Below are 20617 nucleotides of genomic sequence, written 5' to 3'. Positions count from 1 at the left end.
GTCAATTTGTGACGTGTCAGAAGCCCAGATATCCACGTTGCATCCAAACTGTAGGCACTGGGTGGGACTGGGCGATGTGGCAGATGCTGTCCAACGTTTTCACTGCGAGCATAGCTGCAAATTCATAGGAAAAGAGTTTCTGGCTTTCTAGTGGCTGGGCACCACCCACCACTTAAATTAGCATTTTTGAAAAATGTTGCCATTCTAGCTGCCAGCCTTGTGTTTTGGTTTGTTGCTTTTGTGAAATAAACAAATGCCCGCCAGAGGTTAGGATGAGAGCCGACAGCTAATCCCAGATAACACACAATGTCTCACAGTAATGTGTGAGAAATCCACTTGAATGCCTATCCCCTTCTGGTTTTGTGAAATGTCGCAGTAGTAGAGGAAAGATAATGATAAATCAAAAATAGCAGCACAAGTCTAAGTTTAACTCTCATTGCTATTCTTGGCATAGAACGAGAAGACTCTCTCATGACATCCAGAAAAATTTCCTTGGTGCTTGCACATTGTGGGCAAATGGTTGTAGCATGGAGAGTAGCTGCTGGAGGTCCTAGTTTGCCCTATCCAGGGGAGATAAAGGAAACTGGTGATTCATTGAGAATCAACCAACAATTGACCTAATAGTGATAAAAAGATAAATATTGTGCCTACCTGTCCCCTATAGAAAGAGAATCAGAGTTAGGGGCCTGTATTGGAGACACATACAATAATTGGAGTATAGCAGAAAAATTGTTTTGCTTATACACTTATCTTTTGGAAATAGATGGGAAAGTTGATGTAAAAAAAAAAGATAATAAATGTCAGAACGATGGTAACATTAATAAATGCAAGAGAAGCACAGGGTTAGCAGATTTCCATTATCTTTTGTAGTTTATGACTTGCAGAATTCAGTAGCATTTAATAATAATAATATTTATATCTAGCCTTTTTCCCACACCAGGGCTCAAGGCAGCTTACAAAAACACAGATAAAAAGCTTAAAACAGAGAAAAGATAATAGTTAAAAAGTAATTAAACACTAATAGAATCAAAACATATTTAAAAGATCTATTAAAAATACAGATAACAACAAAAACATCCCAGTATTAGTCCTTTCCGATCAGTTTCTAAAGGCCTTTGGAATAAAAAGGTATTTGCCTGCCAGCAGAAGGACAACAAGGAGGGAGCCAGTCTAACATCTCTAAGAAGAGAGTTCCAAAGTCTTAAAGCAGCCATCGAGAAGTCCCTCTCCTATGTCCCCATCAAGCATTCCTTTAAGGGTGCTGGGCCTGAGATCAGGGACTCCCCAGAGATCTCAGTGCCAGGGCAGGTTCCTATGAGAAAATAATGATCTTTCAGATAGCCTGCAACTGAGCCAAAGAGGCCAGCAGAGCTGTTCTAGCCAAGGGAGTTGTATAGTTCCAGTATGATAACCAGCCCTGGTCAACAGTCTGGTTGCAGCTCTTTGGGCCATATGAAGTTTCTGAAGTTTCTTCAGAGCAGCCGCATGTAGAGGGCATTAATTAAAGCACAAAAGTAATTGGCTAATAGCCTGATGGAGAGCATGTTTGCTTAGAAATAAAATTACTTCATTTCAGTGGATTAATTATTTAATTTGCACTGGCCTCCAGAAAGGCATTTCTAATGAAACAGCGTGTTTTTTTCCTTATTTATCTTCTGCCACAGGTTTAGTTTAAGTGAATTTGTAGCTATACGCATGCCAGCCATTTCCACTTTGTTCAGAAAAATTCCTTGAATTTGGAAAGTAATCCTTGGTTGTAAATCTGTAAGGAAAGAACAATGGCCTTTTATTTAGGAGACTGAGCATAATACGAGCGCATGAAGTCCCTTGCTTATGGTTTCCCCATTTTATTTAGGTCCATTGCTAAAGAGCTTGCAGACTGGCTGATCAACAACAATGTGGTAGAACATATTTTTGGACCAAATTTGCATATTGAGGTAGGTTTAAAGTGAAGTATGATTTTCTTTGTTAACCATGAGGCTATGTTTTTAATGTTTTATATGTTTTCCCCTTGTTTCCCCTCCAGATCATTAAGCAGTGCCAAGTGATTCTTAATTTTCTCGCTGCTGAAGGCCGGCTTAGTACACAGCACATAGATTGCATTTGGGCTGCAGCACAGGTATGTCTAGACTTAAGCAAGAAACAAGGCCACTAATGTGTTGGCTAAAGTTCATGGAGCTTAAATTTTGTTCTTAAATAACTATCTAAAAAGAACAGAACTATTCTTACTTTTTTATAGAGCTGTGCCATACAAAGCAAACTGCTTAGGCGGCAGAGTTGGTGGGCCTAAACATTTTCAAATGCTCCTTTCTGATTCTCTACCTTCCTGGGCAGCTGTCTTGGTGCCATTTTTTTAAAAAAATAACTCATGGTTACTTAGCCGGCAGTGTGGCCAGCATGCTATCACACCAGTTTTATATTCCTTTAATTTAAGGATTTTGTCTTCTTTACGCAACAATTGTGCAGACAAGTGTAATGTCCAAATACTAACAGTTCCTTGTAAAAGTGATATCCTGCTTTCTCCCCCTATACTATGGAAATATAAAGGTCCAGACAGATTTTCATCACTCTTTTTATCCTAATGCTAAATTATCTTGGTTTAGACTTTGTTCCCTTTGATTAAAGACACACGAAAAAGCGTTGAAGTTACGCTGAATTCTTAGATGCATATCCAGCTACCATTTTACACCCTTTTTGTTACTACGACACTAGTTTTATCTTTACTACCTTTCATACGCAGAACATTTTATAAGAGGGAAATTGCCACAATAATGAAATCTGGGGGGGGGGGGATTCTACAAAAATGTGTTTCAGTTTCTCTGAATTTATCTCTTCTCTTTGTGTTTCTTTTTGAAGTTGAAGCATTGTAGTCGCTATATACACGATTTGTTTCCCTCCTTGATCAAGAATTTGGATCCTGTTCCACTTAGGCATCTTCTTAATTTAGTTTCAACACTCCATCCAAGTGCACATACTGAACAGGTAAAAACAAAGCATTTTGAAGGAGTCTCTTTTCTGCCTTGGTTCACTAGGAAGTTCTCTTGCATGTGTCCTGTTGAAGTGGAAAAAAATCTACACATGAATGCTGTTACAAGATGAAAGCCCTAGTATTTTGTTTCTTATATGGACTATGGTTTATATTCTTTGATTCTGCATTGCAAGAGGTTGGTCTGGATGACCTTTGGTGTCACTTCCAGCTGTACAATTCCATTATTCTTCTCCCCCACCATGCTTCTTGTTAGAGAAGACTACTTTTAGCCCTATTACAGTATAAGAGTTTGGATTTTCCAGTTATAGTACAAAATAAAACATAGTTTGATATAGAGCTCCATTTTGTTTGCGAAGTATCTTTTTTGTCATGTATTGAATATAATGAGAAACAAGTTCTGTTTTCTGTTGGGAGTACAGTTTCTGCTTTGATTTACAGACCTTGTATTTGGCATCCATGCTCATTAAAGCACTGTGGAATAATGCACTAGCAGCTAAGGCTCAGCTATCAAAACAGAGCTCATTTGCATCATTACTCAGTACAAACCTACCAATGGGTAATAAGAAAGGTGAGTGTTTATTTCTTCTTTGGTTTAATGTATTGTTACCAACTTGAAATCTTACTCCTGATCTTATTACAAAGAGATTGCTAATGGTTTTGTTTTTGATTTTGAAGACAATTTATTTAGGTATTTTTATATGTAATTCCCCCCCCCCCCCCGCTCATGCCTTATACATACTCACTTGAAAGGCATCCAAGAAGCATATTAATTATGTTTTTTTTCTTCTTTATAGGCAATGAATTTTTTCCCTACAGTTAGCCTCTTTCCTTATAGAAACAGGTGCAGTTAGTAATTGGGTGATGTCCAACTAAGTCATACTCAAAACAGACCTGCTGAAATCAATGGATTTAAATTTGTTGGTTTTGGTGGGCCTATTCTGAGTATGACTAATGATGGATATTGCCCTATATATTTTTTATCCCACTTTTCAGAAAATTGTTGTCTCCCAAAGTGGCTCATACCAATAGGCCTTGCCTTCAGGGATTACAAACTAAAAAGACAAGACACACAAGGGATGGGGCGTGGAGGGAGATAGTAGTAGATGAGGATGCTCATTTCTTCAAGGCCAGAAGGAATTGGTAAGCTGTAAGCAGGCGTTTGTATCCACTTCAGGCCAGGCTGATCTTCCTTTGCTAGTGCACTTGCTTGCATAGACAGGTGGTACCTCTTATTCCTTTCGCCTATGGATTGGGACATAGTGTCCTGTCACCTTCTTCAGTTCCAGGTAAAGTGACAGTTGAAGCAGAGTGTTCTTTTTTCCGGGTAAAATATAATTGTAACAATTACAGTGGTACCTCTGGTTACGTACTTAATTTGTTCTGGAGGTCCATACTTAACCTGAAACTGTTCTTAACCTGAAGCACCACTTTCTAATGGGGCCACCTGCTGCTGCTGCGTGATTTCTGTTCTCATCCTGATGCAAAGTTCTTAACCTGAGGTACTATTTCTGGGTTAGCAGAGTCTGTAACCTGAAGTGTATGTAACCTGAAGCGTCTGTAACCCGAGGTACCACTGTATATCAAATTGAAAAGGCTACAGTGATCAAAATTATAATGACTATTCAGGATGGCTTTGTACTACCTTCCAGTATTGAATGCCTCAGTACCAGTTGCTTTGGAGCACAAATGCGAAGAGTACTATCTCACCTACATCCTGCTTGTTGGTTTCTTAAAGCCTCTGATTCACTATACTGTGTTTTCTTACTTAGCCTGAACTATCAAGCTAAGGTTAGCAACCTTGGAACGATCCAGGTTGATAAACCAGCTTTGAGCCATAGTTTTAATACCCTGGCTTGTTCCGAAGCAGGAAACCATAGTTTCTTGTTTTGAGTGATTTAGGAAGATGGCTTTCCCCAATTTCTGTGATATCAGTTGTGTAAAGTAGGAAAGCCCAGTTCCTTCTAATGAAAGGGGCTGTATTGATTTTAGCGAAAGTTAATAAACATCATGATATTATTTCAAAAGGCTCATAAATAACCCCAAATAACAATAGGAACATACTGTATAGAACAAGTAGGTATTTCAGTCACTACCTATATAATAATAATTTTATTATTTATACCCCGCCCATCTGGGTGGGTTTCTATATTAGTATAGACCAGGGATGACTAATCTGTGTTCACTGCAGATATTGTTGGACTACAATTCCATTCACTCTTGAGATTGTGGGAGTTGGAGTCCTACAACTTCCTGAGGCTCACGGGTTAGCCACACCGGTTATAGACTGTATATTGTATGATGTTAACTCACAATAACTTGGAATGTTAACTCATTCATAACTTGGAATGTTCTTCCCCTTTTTGTCTCCTCTTCAGAGGAAGAAGAGCTCCGAAGAGCTGCTCCTTCACCATGTAAGTTATTGCAGAAAGGCACTTTGAAATCAAATACAATTTGGGAGTCATGATTATTCTCTAGATCAGGGAGCTTTGTATCACCTCCTGTTTTCTTCAGATGTCAGCAGCCCCATGTTCAGTGCTATCAGCTGAAATGGCTTGAGAATGTTTTATAGTGTTTGTTTGATTCTAATATTTTTAATTGTAAAGCACCTTGCAGAAAGGTAGTTAATAGATGTTTTATTTGGCACAGGCTGAAAGAAAGTTAAACTTTGTGGCAGATGGCAATCTGAATTATACACATTCACTCACTTTGGGTTGATTCCAATGGTATCGCTCATCTGATGGTAAAACTTCTGTCTACATAACAGAGATGGAAGCACTTTTGCAATGATTCCCTGTCGCCAACTGTGCCCCCCCATCTGCCCTGGAGGGTTGGGGGAACCATCCATTGCAGATTTATGAGACCGGAGGGTGGGCTGTGGGAGAGTTCACTGAATATTGCTTCCCCCATCAACTGAAAAAGATATTACGTTAAGCTCCTTGGAGAAAAAGTGAGATAAAATTGCAATAAATCAATAAAAAAATAACTGATGATAATTGTGAGGATTTAGAATATTTTTTGTTCTCCCATCTCAAGAGTTCATAGTCATTTCGCAGCAGTGAGTTGACAGTTAACTCGGTGTCAGACGTGGCTTCAGCCAAGTCAGGCGAATAAAGTTGGGTGTAGAAAGGCAAAGCAAGAACAGCAGCAGAACCCCCTTATTGTAATTTATTTTGGTGTTGACAGGAGAGTTTGAGCAAGCATCTCAATCCTGTGTTAAAATTCTTTAAAGCAATGATCCCAATTAGCTAAGAACTGTAGACCCCGTGTTTTTCAAAAGTCAACTCCCTGTTCTCTCTGGTAATTTTTGTTACGTGAATGGTGCCACAGATCCTCTCAGTGGGTTACGTGGATTCCTGATTGGGAAACACTTGATTTAAAGCATTTGCTTTTCCATTACATGGAGTAACTTGAAAAGCTCTTTCCACAATAGGGTCACCTGCAGCAAGTCCTCAAAGCAGTGACAACAGTGATACGCACCAGAGTGGAGGGAGTGATATTGAAATGGAGGAGCAGCTGATCAGCAGAAATAAACATGTCCAGCAGCGGCTTTCAGATACAGAGGTAAAAGAAATAACTGTTTTTCTCTGATAGTTATCAAAGAATCTGTCAGTATGAAAGGTGGTTGTGGTTGTTGTTAATAATAATAATATTCCACCCTTCTTTTAGAAAAGAAGTACCATGGTGGTTCTCCCTGTTTGCCATCATGTCCCCTCTGACCAGATTATCCCCTAGGGTCATTTAGTCCAACCCCCTACAATGCAGGTAACTCACCTTCTGAGGGACTCTTTTCCATTGTCAGACAGCTTTTATCATCTAGAGCAGTGTTTCCCAACCTTGGGCCTCCAGCTGTTTTTGAACTACAATTCCCATCATCCCTGACCACTGGTCTTGCTAGCTAGGGATGATGGGAGTTGTAGGCCAAAAACATCTGGAGGCCCAAGGTTGGGAAACACTGTTCTAGAGAGTTCTTCTTGATGTTGAGTCAAAAATCTCCTATCTTGGAGTTTGAAGCCATTGGTTCAAGTCCTACCTTCCAGAGCAGGGAAAAAACAAACTTGCTCCATCTCCTATGTGACAGCCCTTGAAATGTTTGAAGATGGCTATCAGACCTCCTCTGTCCCCTGCTCAGCATAATGGGTTGTTGTTCCCCACCCTGGGAATACCTGTTGACATTGGAGGTGCAGAACAGTAATTTTAGAAAATAAATGCTTGGTGATTTTGTATCCTTAAAAAAAAAAAAAATTAAAGGAGTCGATGCAGGGGAGTTCTGATGAAACGGCAAACAGTGGCGAAGATGGCAGCAGTGGGCCAGGTAGCAGTAGCGGGCACAGCGATGGATCCAGCAACGAAGCCAACTCCAGCCACGCGAGTCAATCTGCAGGGAGCCCAGGCAGCGAGGTGCAGTCGGAAGACATTGCCGACATCGAAGCTCTGAAGGAAGATGAAGAGGAGGAGGAGGAGGACAGAGGTCACAGCTCCCAGAAAAATGGCCGGAATGCAGAGCTGCGGAGCCGGAAAATGGAATCCCAATCAGGCATTTGCTTGGGAGACTCCCAGGGAGCAGCAGAAAGGGGTGGTGTCAGCAACGGAACTGGAAATGACCATGTTTTTAATACTGACTCAGTGCCCGCGGTGGATAATAGAATTCGAATGCTTGATCCCTGTTCACACGGGGAGGACCCAGAGCATGACACGGCCGGGGAAATCGGCACAACTCATATATCCCAAGGCTCTCAAGATTCTTGTATAACGCATACCGGGGACTTCCTTGGGGAAGCCATCGGAAATGAGTTATTTAACTGCCGGCAGTTTATTGGGCCACAGCACCACCACCACCAGCACCACCACCACCATCATCACCACCATCATGAAGGGTAAGTTACTTACACACACACACACACACACACACACACACACACACACACATTCTGGAACATAATCACATTTGCATGCCTATTGCTTTCCTTGCATCATCTTTGCTGCGTTTAGTTATCTTGGAAAGAGGTACAAGGAGCTGAATTGGGGCCTGAAGTTTCCCTGACCAATTGCACCAAGTCCAGTTAAGAACTCTCCCACCTTTCCCCCAAATTTTGACCAGGCTGCACTAGCTAAAGCATTCTGCCATTCGTGTACAGTCAAGCAGAATGCACGCAGTCCTAGTTACCAACCATTTAAAAGAATGTAACTAAAGCTGAGCAGATACATTTTAATATTAAGACCGGCTCCTACCCTACATACCCTCTTGGCTGTTAAGATAATCAGAGCGCCTTCTTAGTAATTTCACTGCCTTCAGAAGCTCAGGGTGGTGGAGCCTGCAATAAGGCATTCTCTGTGGCAGCCCATAAGTTGTGTAACTCCTCACAGAGGTTTGCTTGGCAACTTCATTATATTGTTTTCTCTGAATGCTGTTCACCTGAGATGTTTATTTTCAGGAACCACCCTATTTTTTGTGGTAGCACTTTTTGTAACTGCATACTTATTAAATTGTTTTTATTGTTTAAACCGTAAGGTGAAGGGGGGTATATTCAGAATTATATTCAATGATGATATTTTCTCTTTGCATACATGCAAGTGCTGCTTTTCCGTAGTCTACTGGGTCTTCATGGACTGAAAGCAATAAACTGGCTTATTCTTGCCTGTATCTTACAGACACATGGTCGATGACATGTTAAGTGCTGATGATGTCAGTTGTAGCAGTTCCCAAGTCAGTGCAAAATCGGAAAAAAATATGGCAGATTTTGATGGTGAGGAATCTGGTTGCGAAGAAGAACTGGTACAGATTAACTCGCATGCTGAACTGACATCTCACCTTCAGCAGCACCTTCCTAATCTTGCTTCCATTTATCATGAGCATCTCAGCCAAGGTAAGATGTAGCAAAGGAAAGAGCAGTCACATTTTGTTTCAGTGGTCTAGCTACTTAAAAGGAAGCAAAGCAGAACCCAAGTACCATGCCTGTGGTAGAGATAAGCTGATAGGAGTTAGTGACCTTTCTATTTATTTAAATCAAATCATGAGCAAATACAGCTCTCACCTTCGTGCCCTATTATGGGCCCTGTTGGATGGGGCTGATAGGAATTGTGGTCCAAAACATAGAGAGGGCACTAGGTTGAGGAAGGCTGATACTAGAGGTCTAGGTTCTCAATCTCTTTTTCTGACCCTGCTCCTTTAAAAACAGCCTAATGTACAGAATCTTCGACTGGTAAAGCCTCTTCTGCATGTTGGGGAAAGCTTTCGCTTGTTCCATTGGCGTGTGTCCAGGCCTCAGGAGCACTAAAAAGTGGCAATTTGGTGATCCGTTCCCCTGGATGCTTAAATAGCATTTATATCAAAATTAATCTCTGGAGGGTAAAAGAGAGAGCAAGTGAAGAAAGGCAGCTTGCCTTGGCCATTATTGCTGTCATCAACATACCTAGGAGTAGAATAATGGAGAGAAGTGTAAAGAGAATGTGAGTTGCTAGATTGCTTTATAAAGGCAGATAATACAGCATTGGGCCTGCAGGAAGATTGGCTGATCCTTGGCCTTCTGCTTATGGAGTAATTTGGCTACATTCACAAACTGTCTTATTGTCCCCAGTCAGTGATGTTCTGTGGATTCTTCCTGACTCATTTATTTTGTTTCAGCAGCACCCTTATAGAAGGGAATTTCATTTCTAGAACCTTTTAGAAAGGAAAAGGCAGGTGATCCCTTTTTAACGCGACAGCTCAAGGGCTGTGCATTACAAGAGCAAGAGTGTAGCATGAGAACAATTAAGATTTGGTAAAAGAAAATAGGCGTAACTGAATTACCTGCTTAGAAAACGGCACCACTGCAGCTTTTGTGGCACAAAATCCTTGGGGGCAGCTGATATCAAAGGTTGGGCGTAGGATCAGGCTTAAGGCCTCAGAATCAGTCAGATGTTTTTCTGTGTTTGAGTTTGAATTTCTTTGTCTGAGTTAAGAGGTCTGCAGGAGTTTGCTTATTCTGGTTGAGACCCATAGAAAAAGATTAAGAACCTGCCCTTCAAGGTCAAGGCTGTATCAAGTAAAAAGATTCCTGTGCCGCTTCCTTCCAATTTGCTGTAGACATGATATCTGATCCTGAGCTAAATAGATGTGTTCTGTCATGTGTAAGTCCTGCATCTTGCAGAAGGTCTATATTTATGATGGATGCTGCATTCAACCTACGGGTACACTTGTGATGTCCCACGGATATAGACAAGCAATTGTGGGCTGGATTACAGGCATGGGGACACTGGGTCTTGTGTGCACATAGGAAGATTCATTGGTCCATCTAGTTCAGGGTTTCAGGCAGGATCCTCTCCAAGTGGAGGTTCCAGGAATTGAATGTGAGATCTTCCGAATACAAAACAGATTCTGTACCACTGACCTGCAGCAACATTTAATTCCAAGATGCCTCATTGAAGAGCACACAGGGACGTACGTGCAGAAATGTTCCCTTTATTGAAGTGAACAGGGAGACAGCAAACACAATTCTTTGTTTATCTCAGTACTGTAAATACAGACCCTGAATTGGGACAGTTGTCTTTAATTGCATTATCATAATAGCTCTCTTTTTTTGCAACAGGTTTTTACTTGTGAAGCAGTTTCACATCCTAATTAAATAACTTTACAAGCAAACACAGACATTTGCAATTGTAATACTTTTCAATGAAAATTTGAGTTTGAATGCTAAGTTTCGTATGGCTTTCACACCATAGTGGATGGTAATACATGACGAAAGGCCTTTATTTTAAAGGGTTGAGAAATCTTCTGCTTCCTCACTGTATTCTAATAAATAGTTCTGACTTTGCATGTGTTTGTATTGGGTCTCCCTGTATCCTCCCCTGGCTTAGTTTTCCCAAGTGTATTTGTTCCAACCATTTGTAGGTTTGTGTCTTTAGCCGTTATTAACTGCTGTTGATGGACAAAGTCCATTCAAATCAGGATACACATTCCATATTTTTAACAACACCTGTCTTTTGCTCAGGGCCAGCAGTTCATAAACACCAGTACAACAGCAACGCAGTGACAGATATTAACTTGGATAATGTTTGTAAGAAGGGAAATACCCTTTTGTGGGATCTGGTCCAGGATGAAGATGCAGTAAGTTAAATATCACACAAGAATATTTGACAGAGAAAATGTAATAATAATTGTCAATAACTTTTCTCTTACTTGCTCTAGATTCATCTATCTGAAGGTTTAATAAATGAAGCAGAGAAGCTTCTGTGTTCCTTAGTATGTTGGTTTACTGATAGACAGATTCGAATGAGGTTCATTGAAGGCTGCCTAGAAAATTTAGCAAATAACAGGTAAATGAGCTTGAGTGGCGCATCAGTGTCTTACTACCGATCCGTTTCTTTGTCCGTCAAATCTCTAAAAGCTGCTTTATCTGAAATCATATTTGAAAAATGGATTCTCAGTTCAGTCTGTATTAATTTGCTGCTATGAGCATATGGATAGTGACCAAAGAGCCAGAACCACACCAAAAAAAAAGTGAATTTAAACTTGATTTAAAATAACTAACAAATGGTAAAAATTGTAAACTTTCATTTGAAACAACAAAAGCACGATCTAAAATTTACTAAGTTATATTAAAAGGGGATTACAGCATGGTAGATGAAACAGGTATCGTGAAGCTACCAGATAAATATATTTGCATTATTAACTGCTTATAACAAGAAACTGCAAGTGAAGAAAATATATATGAAAGCAGTTCTAACTCCCACCCTCCATTGTGGACCACATGAGGTGGTGGTACTCACCTGATCATCCATCCTTCACATCTGTGCCTGCTTACTGTGGTGGGATGAGGTCAGCGCAGTGGAAATGCACTGACAGGAGCATGGCATTTGTTCTGCCCCACCTCCCAGTTAGCAACAGCAATGTGGCAGGCTGGTAGTCAGATGAGCACTGTTGTCTCACAACTTGCTCCAGTCCAGCTAACTTGAGCAAAAGCCATGAGAATGCTGCCAAAAGGTCCATATCTTTCAGACTTGCTGCAGTGAGGCCTGCTTGTTCCCATTGGAATCCACTGAGATTAGGGGAAAAGCAAAAATAGAATTAAATAAAATCCTAAGTAAATTAAACTTCTATAAGTTCTGTAAGGCTTGTCCCAGACGGAGTATAAGTCTCCGACAAGCTTGCTTAAGACAAACTACAAATCAAAATGTAGAAATCACAGATTTACTCTCTCATCTCCCCAAAACACTCAGCATCAAGGAAGATGCTGTTTTGAGAGGGGGAACAAGAATAGCGCTGTGTAAGCTAAAGGTTTGAGGGATGCGGGTGGCGCTGTGGTCTAAACCACAGAGCCTAGGGCTTGCCAGTCAGAAGGTTGGTGGTTCCAATCCCCATGACAGGGTGACCTCCCGTTGCTAGGTCCCTGCTCCTGCCAACCTAGCAGTTCAAAAGCACGCCAAAGTGCAAGTAGATAAATAGGTACCGCTCCAGCGGGAAGGTAAACAGTGTTTCCGTGCGCTGCACTGGTTCGCCAGAAGTGGCTAGTTATTCTGGCCACATGACCCGGAAGCTGTACGCTGGCTCCCTTGGCAGGGGCGCCGACTTATAAAAAATATTGGGGGGGCCCAAGACCTCCAAACCGCTGCTGCTGGGGGAACAAAAGGGGCGAGCCCCGGGCTGCCCCGACCTTAAGTGAACCTGTGAGGGCCCGCCCTTTGCGGCAGCCGATTGGCTGCCGCCGTGGGCGGTGAATATTAATGAGCTAGGGGGAATCCCCGCTTCTCGCGGGGCTGACGCCAGCCCCGCGAGATTGTTGATGGATCGAGAGCCCGCAACCCCACCCCCTCTCTAGATCGGGAGTGGCTTTGTTTTAACTCATTACTGAATGTATTTTAAAAGGTAACTATCGTCAAACAAGGAAAATAAAAAATACCAACATAATTTTGTGATTTTACAAAGCATAATATAACTAATAATTTTCTTAAATTATTGGGGGGGCAGAGCCCCCCCAAACGAATTTTTGAGGGGGCTCGGGCCCCCTCAGGCCCCATGGAGTCGGCGCCTATGTCCCTTGGCCAATAATGCTAGATGAGGGCCGCAACCCCAGAGTCGGTCACAACTGGACCTAATGGTCAGGGGTCCCTTTACCTTTTTAAAGGTTGCAAAAAGGAAGAAAGGTTGGGATAGAAAGGAAAGGAAAGTAAGTAACCCTTTTTGGTGTGTCACTAATTGAAAGAGCCCTCCCAGTTCAAATCTTCTCCCACACCAGGTCTCTGTACTTGCACTTCTGAATAACGTACGCCTCATTCATAGTTAGTTCTTCATTAATTTAGAAGGGCAGTTCCAAAGTTACAGATTACTTCTTCCTTTCCTCCCATACAAAGGCATCTTTTTCTCTAAATGTGGCTACGTGATACATTTTAATTTAAGGGCTATAAATCTCGGAGAACATTTATCCTGTGATGTTCCTCTATACCTTAGTCACCATTTATCTATTTCCTCAGATCAGTGGTAGTTTCTCTTCGTCTTCTCCCAAAATTATTTGGTACCTTTCAACAATTTGGAAGCAGTTATGACACGCATTGGATAACCATGTAAGTACAACATGTCCTGTCAGTACAGAAGAGGGTGGTCGATCATTGAGGGATTACTGGTCTGATACTGGATCCTCCATAGCTACCTTTAGTTTGTCAAATGCAGAGCATAGATTATTAATCCCACCCTTCCTTGAAATTTCAGGGCAGTTTATAGTTTTAACATTTCCTTGCCCAAGGCCATCCCTTCCTGTTTGGTGTTAAATGGAATCTTGGTCTCTTTTGATTCTCTTCCGCCCCCCCCAAAAAGAGAGGCTACCCATTTCTGGCTTTAGTCTCCATAGTTTGACAGTGGCTCTTCTGATCCTCATAGTATGGAGTCAGTGCTGCGAGGCTCCTTCACACATTAGAAAGGTAATCATAGAAGCTCAACTCGATAACTTTGCATGGAGAAGACTTGTATAATGGATTTCTCCCACATGAACTGGGTCTTCTGACGTTATTTTTGCACCACATGAAAGAACTATGTTACAGCACTTCCCCATATCGCGAAGGTAACGTCAGAAGGCAGCTTAAGGCCTTAGCATATGTTATATGCTGACATAAATGGTTTGCTAGGAGCACATTATGTTGCCTGCAGTAATAGGAGCAAGTTTCTACTTGGCTAAATTTGTTGCATTCTTAAAAGTTGTTTGTACAAATATTTTTATTGCATTTGACAAATATTTAAAGGGGCAGGTTCACAATATCTGCTGCTAAGTTTCATTCACAATTCCTGCTTTAAACTAGATCATGATAATATGTCCCAAAGCAATTATAATAATAAAGATTAAAGCTGATTTCAAATGTAATTATTCTCTTACGTTTATTACTATTTCTTTGATATGGAGTGCTTATGATTTATACAATTAATTCCAGAATGTTACTCAAGATGGCCAGATATGATGCTGGACTTGTCGTTCCCCAATCTGGGACATTCTTCCTTTATATTAAATCTGCTAATCCTTTTTAAATACTAAAAGTGTTCAGATCAGACTGGACTAAGAAGCAGGAAGCTCTGATGAGGACAGGCAAAATAAACTATGTTGAGCATAATCTTCCACTGATATCCTGGGCTATAGCAAATGGATGAGTTGCCTTTCAGTTATTTGTGACTATGTCATGCGTGTTGCAGATTTCTGAGCCACCTTTGAGTTGAGAAATATTATGAGGAGCGTTGGATTGCTCTGTAGTTAGCTTTTTGAAAGATAGTTTGCATCGTTTGTTTGTATGCAATTTCCCCCCAAGACATATGGATATGAAATGACAAATGATTCTTAAATTGAAACAGGTGGGCCGAAAAAGAACTTAATATGATGAAGCTCTTCTTTGATAATTTGGTGTACTACATTCAAGCTGTCAGGGAAGGACGTCATAAACATGCATTGTAAGTATGGTGTTGCAGTGGTGGGGTGTATCTTGTCTGTTTATGGTTTTGATGTTTTTAACATTTATCTGAAGCTTGTTAAAATCCACCTTCACATGGTTGAAATTTGCTCCTGATCAAACAAAATTCCTTTCTACACCTTATTTATTGATGTATATTCATATTCATCAGTATTTTCTTTGACCCACTTGCCGATCAGAAGGTCGGTGGTTCGAATCCCTGCAACGGGGTGAGCTCCCGTTGCTCAGTCCCTGCTTCTGCCAACCTAGCAGTTCGAAAGCACATCAAAGTGCAAGTAGATAAATAAGTGCCGCTCCAGCGGGAAGGTAAACAGTGTTTCCGTGCACTGCTCTGGTTCGTCAGAAGCGGCTTAGTCTTGCTGGCCACATGACCTGGAAGCTGTACACCAGCTCCCTCAGCCAATAAAGCGAGATGAGCGTCGCAACCCCAGAGTCGGTCACAACTGGACCTAATGGTCAGGGGTCCCTTTACCTTTATCACTTGTGAATAACAAGCCTTTTTGTAAAGGCCTATTTTGAGCTGATTTGAGATGGCATTTGGCTAAAGGAAAGTACATCAAGTCCATGTGTGTGTGACTATTATCTCATTCCCATAACCATCTTACTATATTAAGCAGCAAAAAAGAGGGGGGGAAATGGTTTGCTTTTCATTAATGTATGCTTGCTGAGCTTTCTTTCACTTTGAACATTGGGCGCTCAGTGAAAATGGGTCTGTGTTGGAGGGTTGTTTGTGGCAAAGGGGTTAAGGGTGAGCATCTTTTGCTGCAAAGATGTATGGATATGTAGAGCAGCTTTATAGGGTGCGCTTGTGGGTGTAGAGATGGTTGTCATAAGACTGATGGTAGCTGAAAAAGGTTGAGGGGAAATCTGTTCCAAAGTAGGCCCATGTTGAGCTGAGCTGACATGACGTGGGAGTGGAATTTTAATGTTTGTTAAGTGTTAGTTTTAGAGGGAGTGTTTTGTTTCACTAGCTTTGGAGTTCTGCTATTCTAGGAGTGCCAAGTGGGAATTCTTTACTTTGAACAACAAAAAATCACCCTGCTTTTGTAGTTCCAAAACTGTTTTGTCATATTAGTTTGAGTTGAGGCTAAAGACTCCTTGGCCTTGTTGAACAAGTTGCACTCTTACTTGGAACCCTTCTTCTTACCTAATAAGCGTTGTTATCTATCCCAAGCCATATGAGCTAAGCTAAAAAAGTAATAAGTAGATTAATATTTTCATACGTTGTTCAGTTTCTGTTAATTGATTCTCATGAAAACTTACAGATTCTGGCTTCACACAATTAACTCAAGGCAGTGTCAATTTACTCTTGGAAGAAAGCCAAGGTCTGCTTGACCTAGAAGCTACTTACTCTGATTGGTTAACGACCAGCACTCAACTCTGTTATCTAGGAATGCTAGCACAGTTTGTGTTAGGTGGGTGTGTTAGGAGAAGAAGTGCTGTGTATGGTTGAGAGAGAGAGAAAGAGAGAGAAAGAGAGAAAGAAAGGATTTATTTTGCTTTGTTTTGTATGCAGAAACTCTGCTGGTTTCTTTTTCCTTTTAATAAATCCTGTAAATAGTTATTCTGAGTCTAGCTGACAAGTCATTTCCACCTCAACTAGCTTCTTCGCTGTGCAGGAAAACTCTGCTACGTTTGGGCTAAAGCCATTAGAGCTATGCCTGACACTTCAAAGTTCCAAGAACGTATCTTTAAACAAAATTATATTTAAAAAATTGTTTGCAGCGGAGTCTGTTAAATTTGCTTGTACACAGTTTGTATCTTAAATTGACCAAGAGTACAGATGCCATCTCACCCGCAGAGGTCTTGCTTAGAACCTCCTAGTCACTCGTTTGGTGACCCTTGTGATTGAGGGGTGATGGTGACAAGCACTTCCTTCACCTGTGGAGGAACTTTTATAAAGTCTGAATGTCTGATCTGTGTTAGGGAGAAATTCCCCACCACTGCCAGTGCCGATTTTGGGCTAAAATCAGCACTGATGCCAGTGGTGGAGGAAGGGGAGCAGGCAGGGCACCACCTCACTCCGCCTAAGGGTTGAACCAGCCCTGCTGAATTGATACCAATTTCTATTAAGTAAAAACCCTCAGTGAAATAAAATAAAAAGCACCCGTTAGTTGGAGGGTTAGGGTTAGGGGATTGGAACGCCCAGAATATGTTGTAGATGACGTGGCAGGGGTAGAAGAAAATGTTTGAAACTGGGTGGTATTTGATTTAAGCTTTACTCAGAGTGGACGTGAGTGGTCCTGTGGTCTAAACCACAGAGCCTAGGGCTTGCTAATCAGAAGGTCAGCGGTTCGAACCCCCACGACGGGGTGAGCTTCTGTTGCTCGATCCCAGCTTCTGCCCACCTATCAGTTCGAAAGCATGTCAAAGTGCAAGTACAGTGGTACCTCGGGTTACATACGCTTCAGGTCACATACGCTTCAGCTTACAGACTCCGCTAACCCCGAAATAGTGCTTCAGGTTAAGAGCTTTGCTTCAGGATAAGAACAGAAATCGTGCTCCAGCAGTGCGGCGGCAGCAGAAGGCCCCATTAGCTAAAGTGGTGCTTCAGGTTAAGAACAGTTTCAGGTTAAGTACGGACCTCTGGAACGGATTAAGTACTTAACCCGAGGTACCACTGTAGATAAATAGGTACTGCTCTGGTGGGAAGGTAAACAACGTTTCCGTGCACTGCTCTGGTTCACCAGAAGTGGCTTAGTCATGCTGGCCACATGACCTGGAAGCTGTACGCCGGCTCCCTCAGCCAATAAAGCGAGATGAGTGCTGCAACCCCAGAGTCGTCTGCGACTGGACCTAATGGTCAGGGGTCCCTTTACCTTTACAATGTAGACCCTTCATAATGAATTGACCTTACTTAGGCACAAATACCACACATATGGGTTTGTTTATTTAAAAAATTTAAATATTTTCCTTGTTTACAAAAGCACATATATGCATTGTCTCTTTCTTCAGGTTGTGTTTTCTACAGATCAGTTGTATTTGTTGTGAGACATTGGTGTTATATGCAGTATAGAATTGGGAAGAAAAGAGAGGGGGTGGGGTGGTAAAGCTCCTGGGCGTATCAGAGCCAATTTCCATGGTGTTAGGTACCATCTGTAAGTGAGTTTCAGAGTGAGTTCCTTTCTTTTTGCTGATATGGATTTAAAGGGAGGTTTAGACCACATTCTAGTCCATTGGGTAGGGTTGATTTTGTAGCCTATGTCGTCTTCCCATTGTTTATTGATTGCGCCAAGGGGGGTTGTGGGGCTTTGGAGCAGTGTTTTGTATATTGTGGATATCAGCCCCTTGCCATGTCCCGTTGTTGATAGGAGAAAGTTTTTGAAGGTGGTCAAGGGCCTAGTGGCTGTTGATCTAACTACTGGATTATTTAAGAAGGCATGTAGCTGGTGGTGTGTTAGCCAGGGTATTCGGGTGTCCCCTTGTTTGTTTTGTATTTCTTGTGTCGATATGGGTTTGTTGTTTTTTGTAGAAGTCTGCTACAAAGGCCTTTGGCTTGCGTGGTTTATATCTGGAGGTTTGATGCTGCATGGTGGAAGAGTGGGTACCACACATATGTTCAATTCTTTTTTGGAGTGGTTTGACCCCAGTTATGAAAAAGGGTTTAAACAATGGCAAAACAGTTGTTGATGACTGAAGATGTACTGAAATAACAAATAATTTCCATGATAGGTACAGCCACAGCGCAGAAGTTCAAGTTCGCCTTCAGTTTTTGACATGTGTCTTTTCAACTCTAGGATCACCAGATCATTTCAGTAAGTTCTAAATATATGTACCCATACTTTTTCTTTTAAACAATGAGGTTGATTTGCTGGCGCTGTATAATAGAAATACCATTGTTACATCAGCCAGACGAACAGGGGAGGAAACAGAAAGGAAATGGCTTCTTTCTTTAAAACTAAAATAAAAATGAATACTAAGAGTCTGGTAGCCATCTTCAGATATCTGAAATATAGAAGATGGAGGAAGCTTGCTTTCTGCTGCCCCAGAGTGTGGGACCGAAACTAATGGGTAAAATTAGGAAGAACTTTCTGACAGTAGGAGCTTTTTGACAGTGGAATGGACTAACCCAAAAGGTGATGGACGCTCCTTCATTGGAGGTTTTAAAAAGGTTGGCTGGCCCATCTGTCAGGATTTTTTAAGCTTTTATTCCTATATAACAAGGGCTTGGGCTAGATGACCCTTGGGTTCCCTTCCAGTTCTAGAGTTATACCATTTAATAAGTTTGAGACGATGAGCTGTGTAGCCCTTTAGCGCTGTCAGGGCTCTTCCGGGTTGGTGTGATTTGAGAGACTGACGGTGCTGTTTCAATTCTGTCAATGATACAGGTCAAACCAGCAGACAGGCGTTTGTGGGATCAAGCTGCCTTGCTGTGTTTACTGTGGGAAGGACTTTTGGGGAAATAAATTAGCTGTCTTTTACCAGGATGTTGTCATATGTTGCTTTGAATCTCTAGGGTTGAGTCTGGAGCAAGTAGACATACTATGGCACTGTTTAGTCGAAGATTCGGAATGCTATGACGATGCTCTGCACTGGTTCTTAAATCAAGTGCGAAGCAAAGACCAGCATGCCATGGGAATGGAAACCTACAAGCATCTTTTTTTAGAAAAGGTAGAAGGGAAATAGCTTCTTACATACAAAACCTATTAACTTTCCTCTTTGAAAACAAGGCTGATGTTGATGGAAGCAAAACATGCTTTTATTTTATTTAGATGCCTCAGCTAAAGCCCGAAACCATTAGTATGACTGGATTAAACTTGTTTCAGCATTTATGTAACTTGGCTCGATTGGCTACTAGTGCATATGATGGCGGTTCAAACTCCGAGGTAAGCGAGAGTATTATATCGCTGTTGCCCTTCTTTCAAAGTTTTACATAACTCTACAGTTCTTCATGAGATAGATTTAGTATACTTAGTGAATATTTGCTGAGCGGTACGATTTAGCAAATGCAGTTTGACCTTTCTGTGTTCCTGTGTTACGACTTCCTGTTCTGCAGATGATAAGCAGCAGCTTATCTGACAAGGGATTTGTAACTATCAGAGATACTGAAATGGGAATTATGTCTCTTGAGGACTAAGGATGCTGCTTCTCTTTGGAAGAAAGCAGTTTGTATACCTTTAGTATGGAACTGGCTGAAGTTGTATCTTGCCTATGAAAAGAGTTGAAATGTGGGTGGGAAGTTAGATGATTACTATTGACCTTTGCATGAAAACAGGGTGGTAATCAGTTTTCGGAAATCTGCCCAGTTGATTTGGGATTTTTCTTTTACTCCTGTTAATTGAAGCCAAGGATTATGAAAAGGGGGGAGTGGAGCTGCTAAGGAAGTTGAACCATAACTTAAAACTAACCTCACTCTGCATGGGTTTTGACATAATTCCAAACTGCAGTGAGGAAACTTTCAGTTTTTAACCTTCTTCTCTGCACAGCCGTATTAGAGGAGGAGTCACCCAGAGTCTTTCATAGATCACAAAACATAGCTTAGCACTGCTTCCAAACATGTCTGACCAGTACACCAATAAATTGGGGCAAGGGACAGGCAGAAAGCACCTCTGTTAACCGGTACTGGCAACCCCCAATTTGTGTGGGGATTGTGGTCTGTGAAATTGCATGCAATTGAAACAGCCTGCTCCACCCTTTTAGTGAAGTCTTCTATGACGTTTCCAGGTCACTTCTGGGTTCAGTGTTGTGTGCGATCGCGTACATATT

The 20617-nt window shown here is 41.5% G+C and overlaps 1 protein-coding gene across 2 annotated transcripts in view; it reads left to right on the top strand.

Annotated features, from left to right (window-relative positions):
* The window catches only part of USP34 (ubiquitin specific peptidase 34), a 109276-nt gene that overhangs the window by 35070 nt on the left and 53589 nt on the right, over positions 1-20617 (top strand). For both annotated transcript variants that reach the window (XM_083732932.1, XM_083732933.1), the window contains 15 exons: positions 1856-1937; positions 2027-2119; positions 2857-2982; positions 3428-3557; positions 5365-5400; positions 6420-6550; positions 7238-7863; positions 8639-8853; positions 10957-11072; positions 11154-11281; positions 13436-13525; positions 14796-14891; positions 18584-18666; positions 19368-19522; positions 19624-19737. In XM_083732932.1, coding sequence (XP_083589058.1) covers positions 1856-1937; positions 2027-2119; positions 2857-2982; positions 3428-3557; positions 5365-5400; positions 6420-6550; positions 7238-7863; positions 8639-8853; positions 10957-11072; positions 11154-11281; positions 13436-13525; positions 14796-14891; positions 18584-18666; positions 19368-19522; positions 19624-19737 — 2221 coding nt within the window. The remainder of the gene's footprint in view (positions 1-1855; positions 1938-2026; positions 2120-2856; positions 2983-3427; positions 3558-5364; positions 5401-6419; positions 6551-7237; positions 7864-8638; positions 8854-10956; positions 11073-11153; positions 11282-13435; positions 13526-14795; positions 14892-18583; positions 18667-19367; positions 19523-19623; positions 19738-20617) is intronic.

This window comes from Podarcis gaigeae (genome assembly GCF_964106915.1).
Source record: "Podarcis gaigeae genome assembly, chromosome: 3".
NCBI lineage: Eukaryota > Metazoa > Chordata > Lepidosauria > Squamata > Lacertidae > Podarcis > Podarcis gaigeae.
Note: the sequence above shows the minus strand (reverse complement) of the source record. Positions and strands in the feature narration are given on the sequence as shown.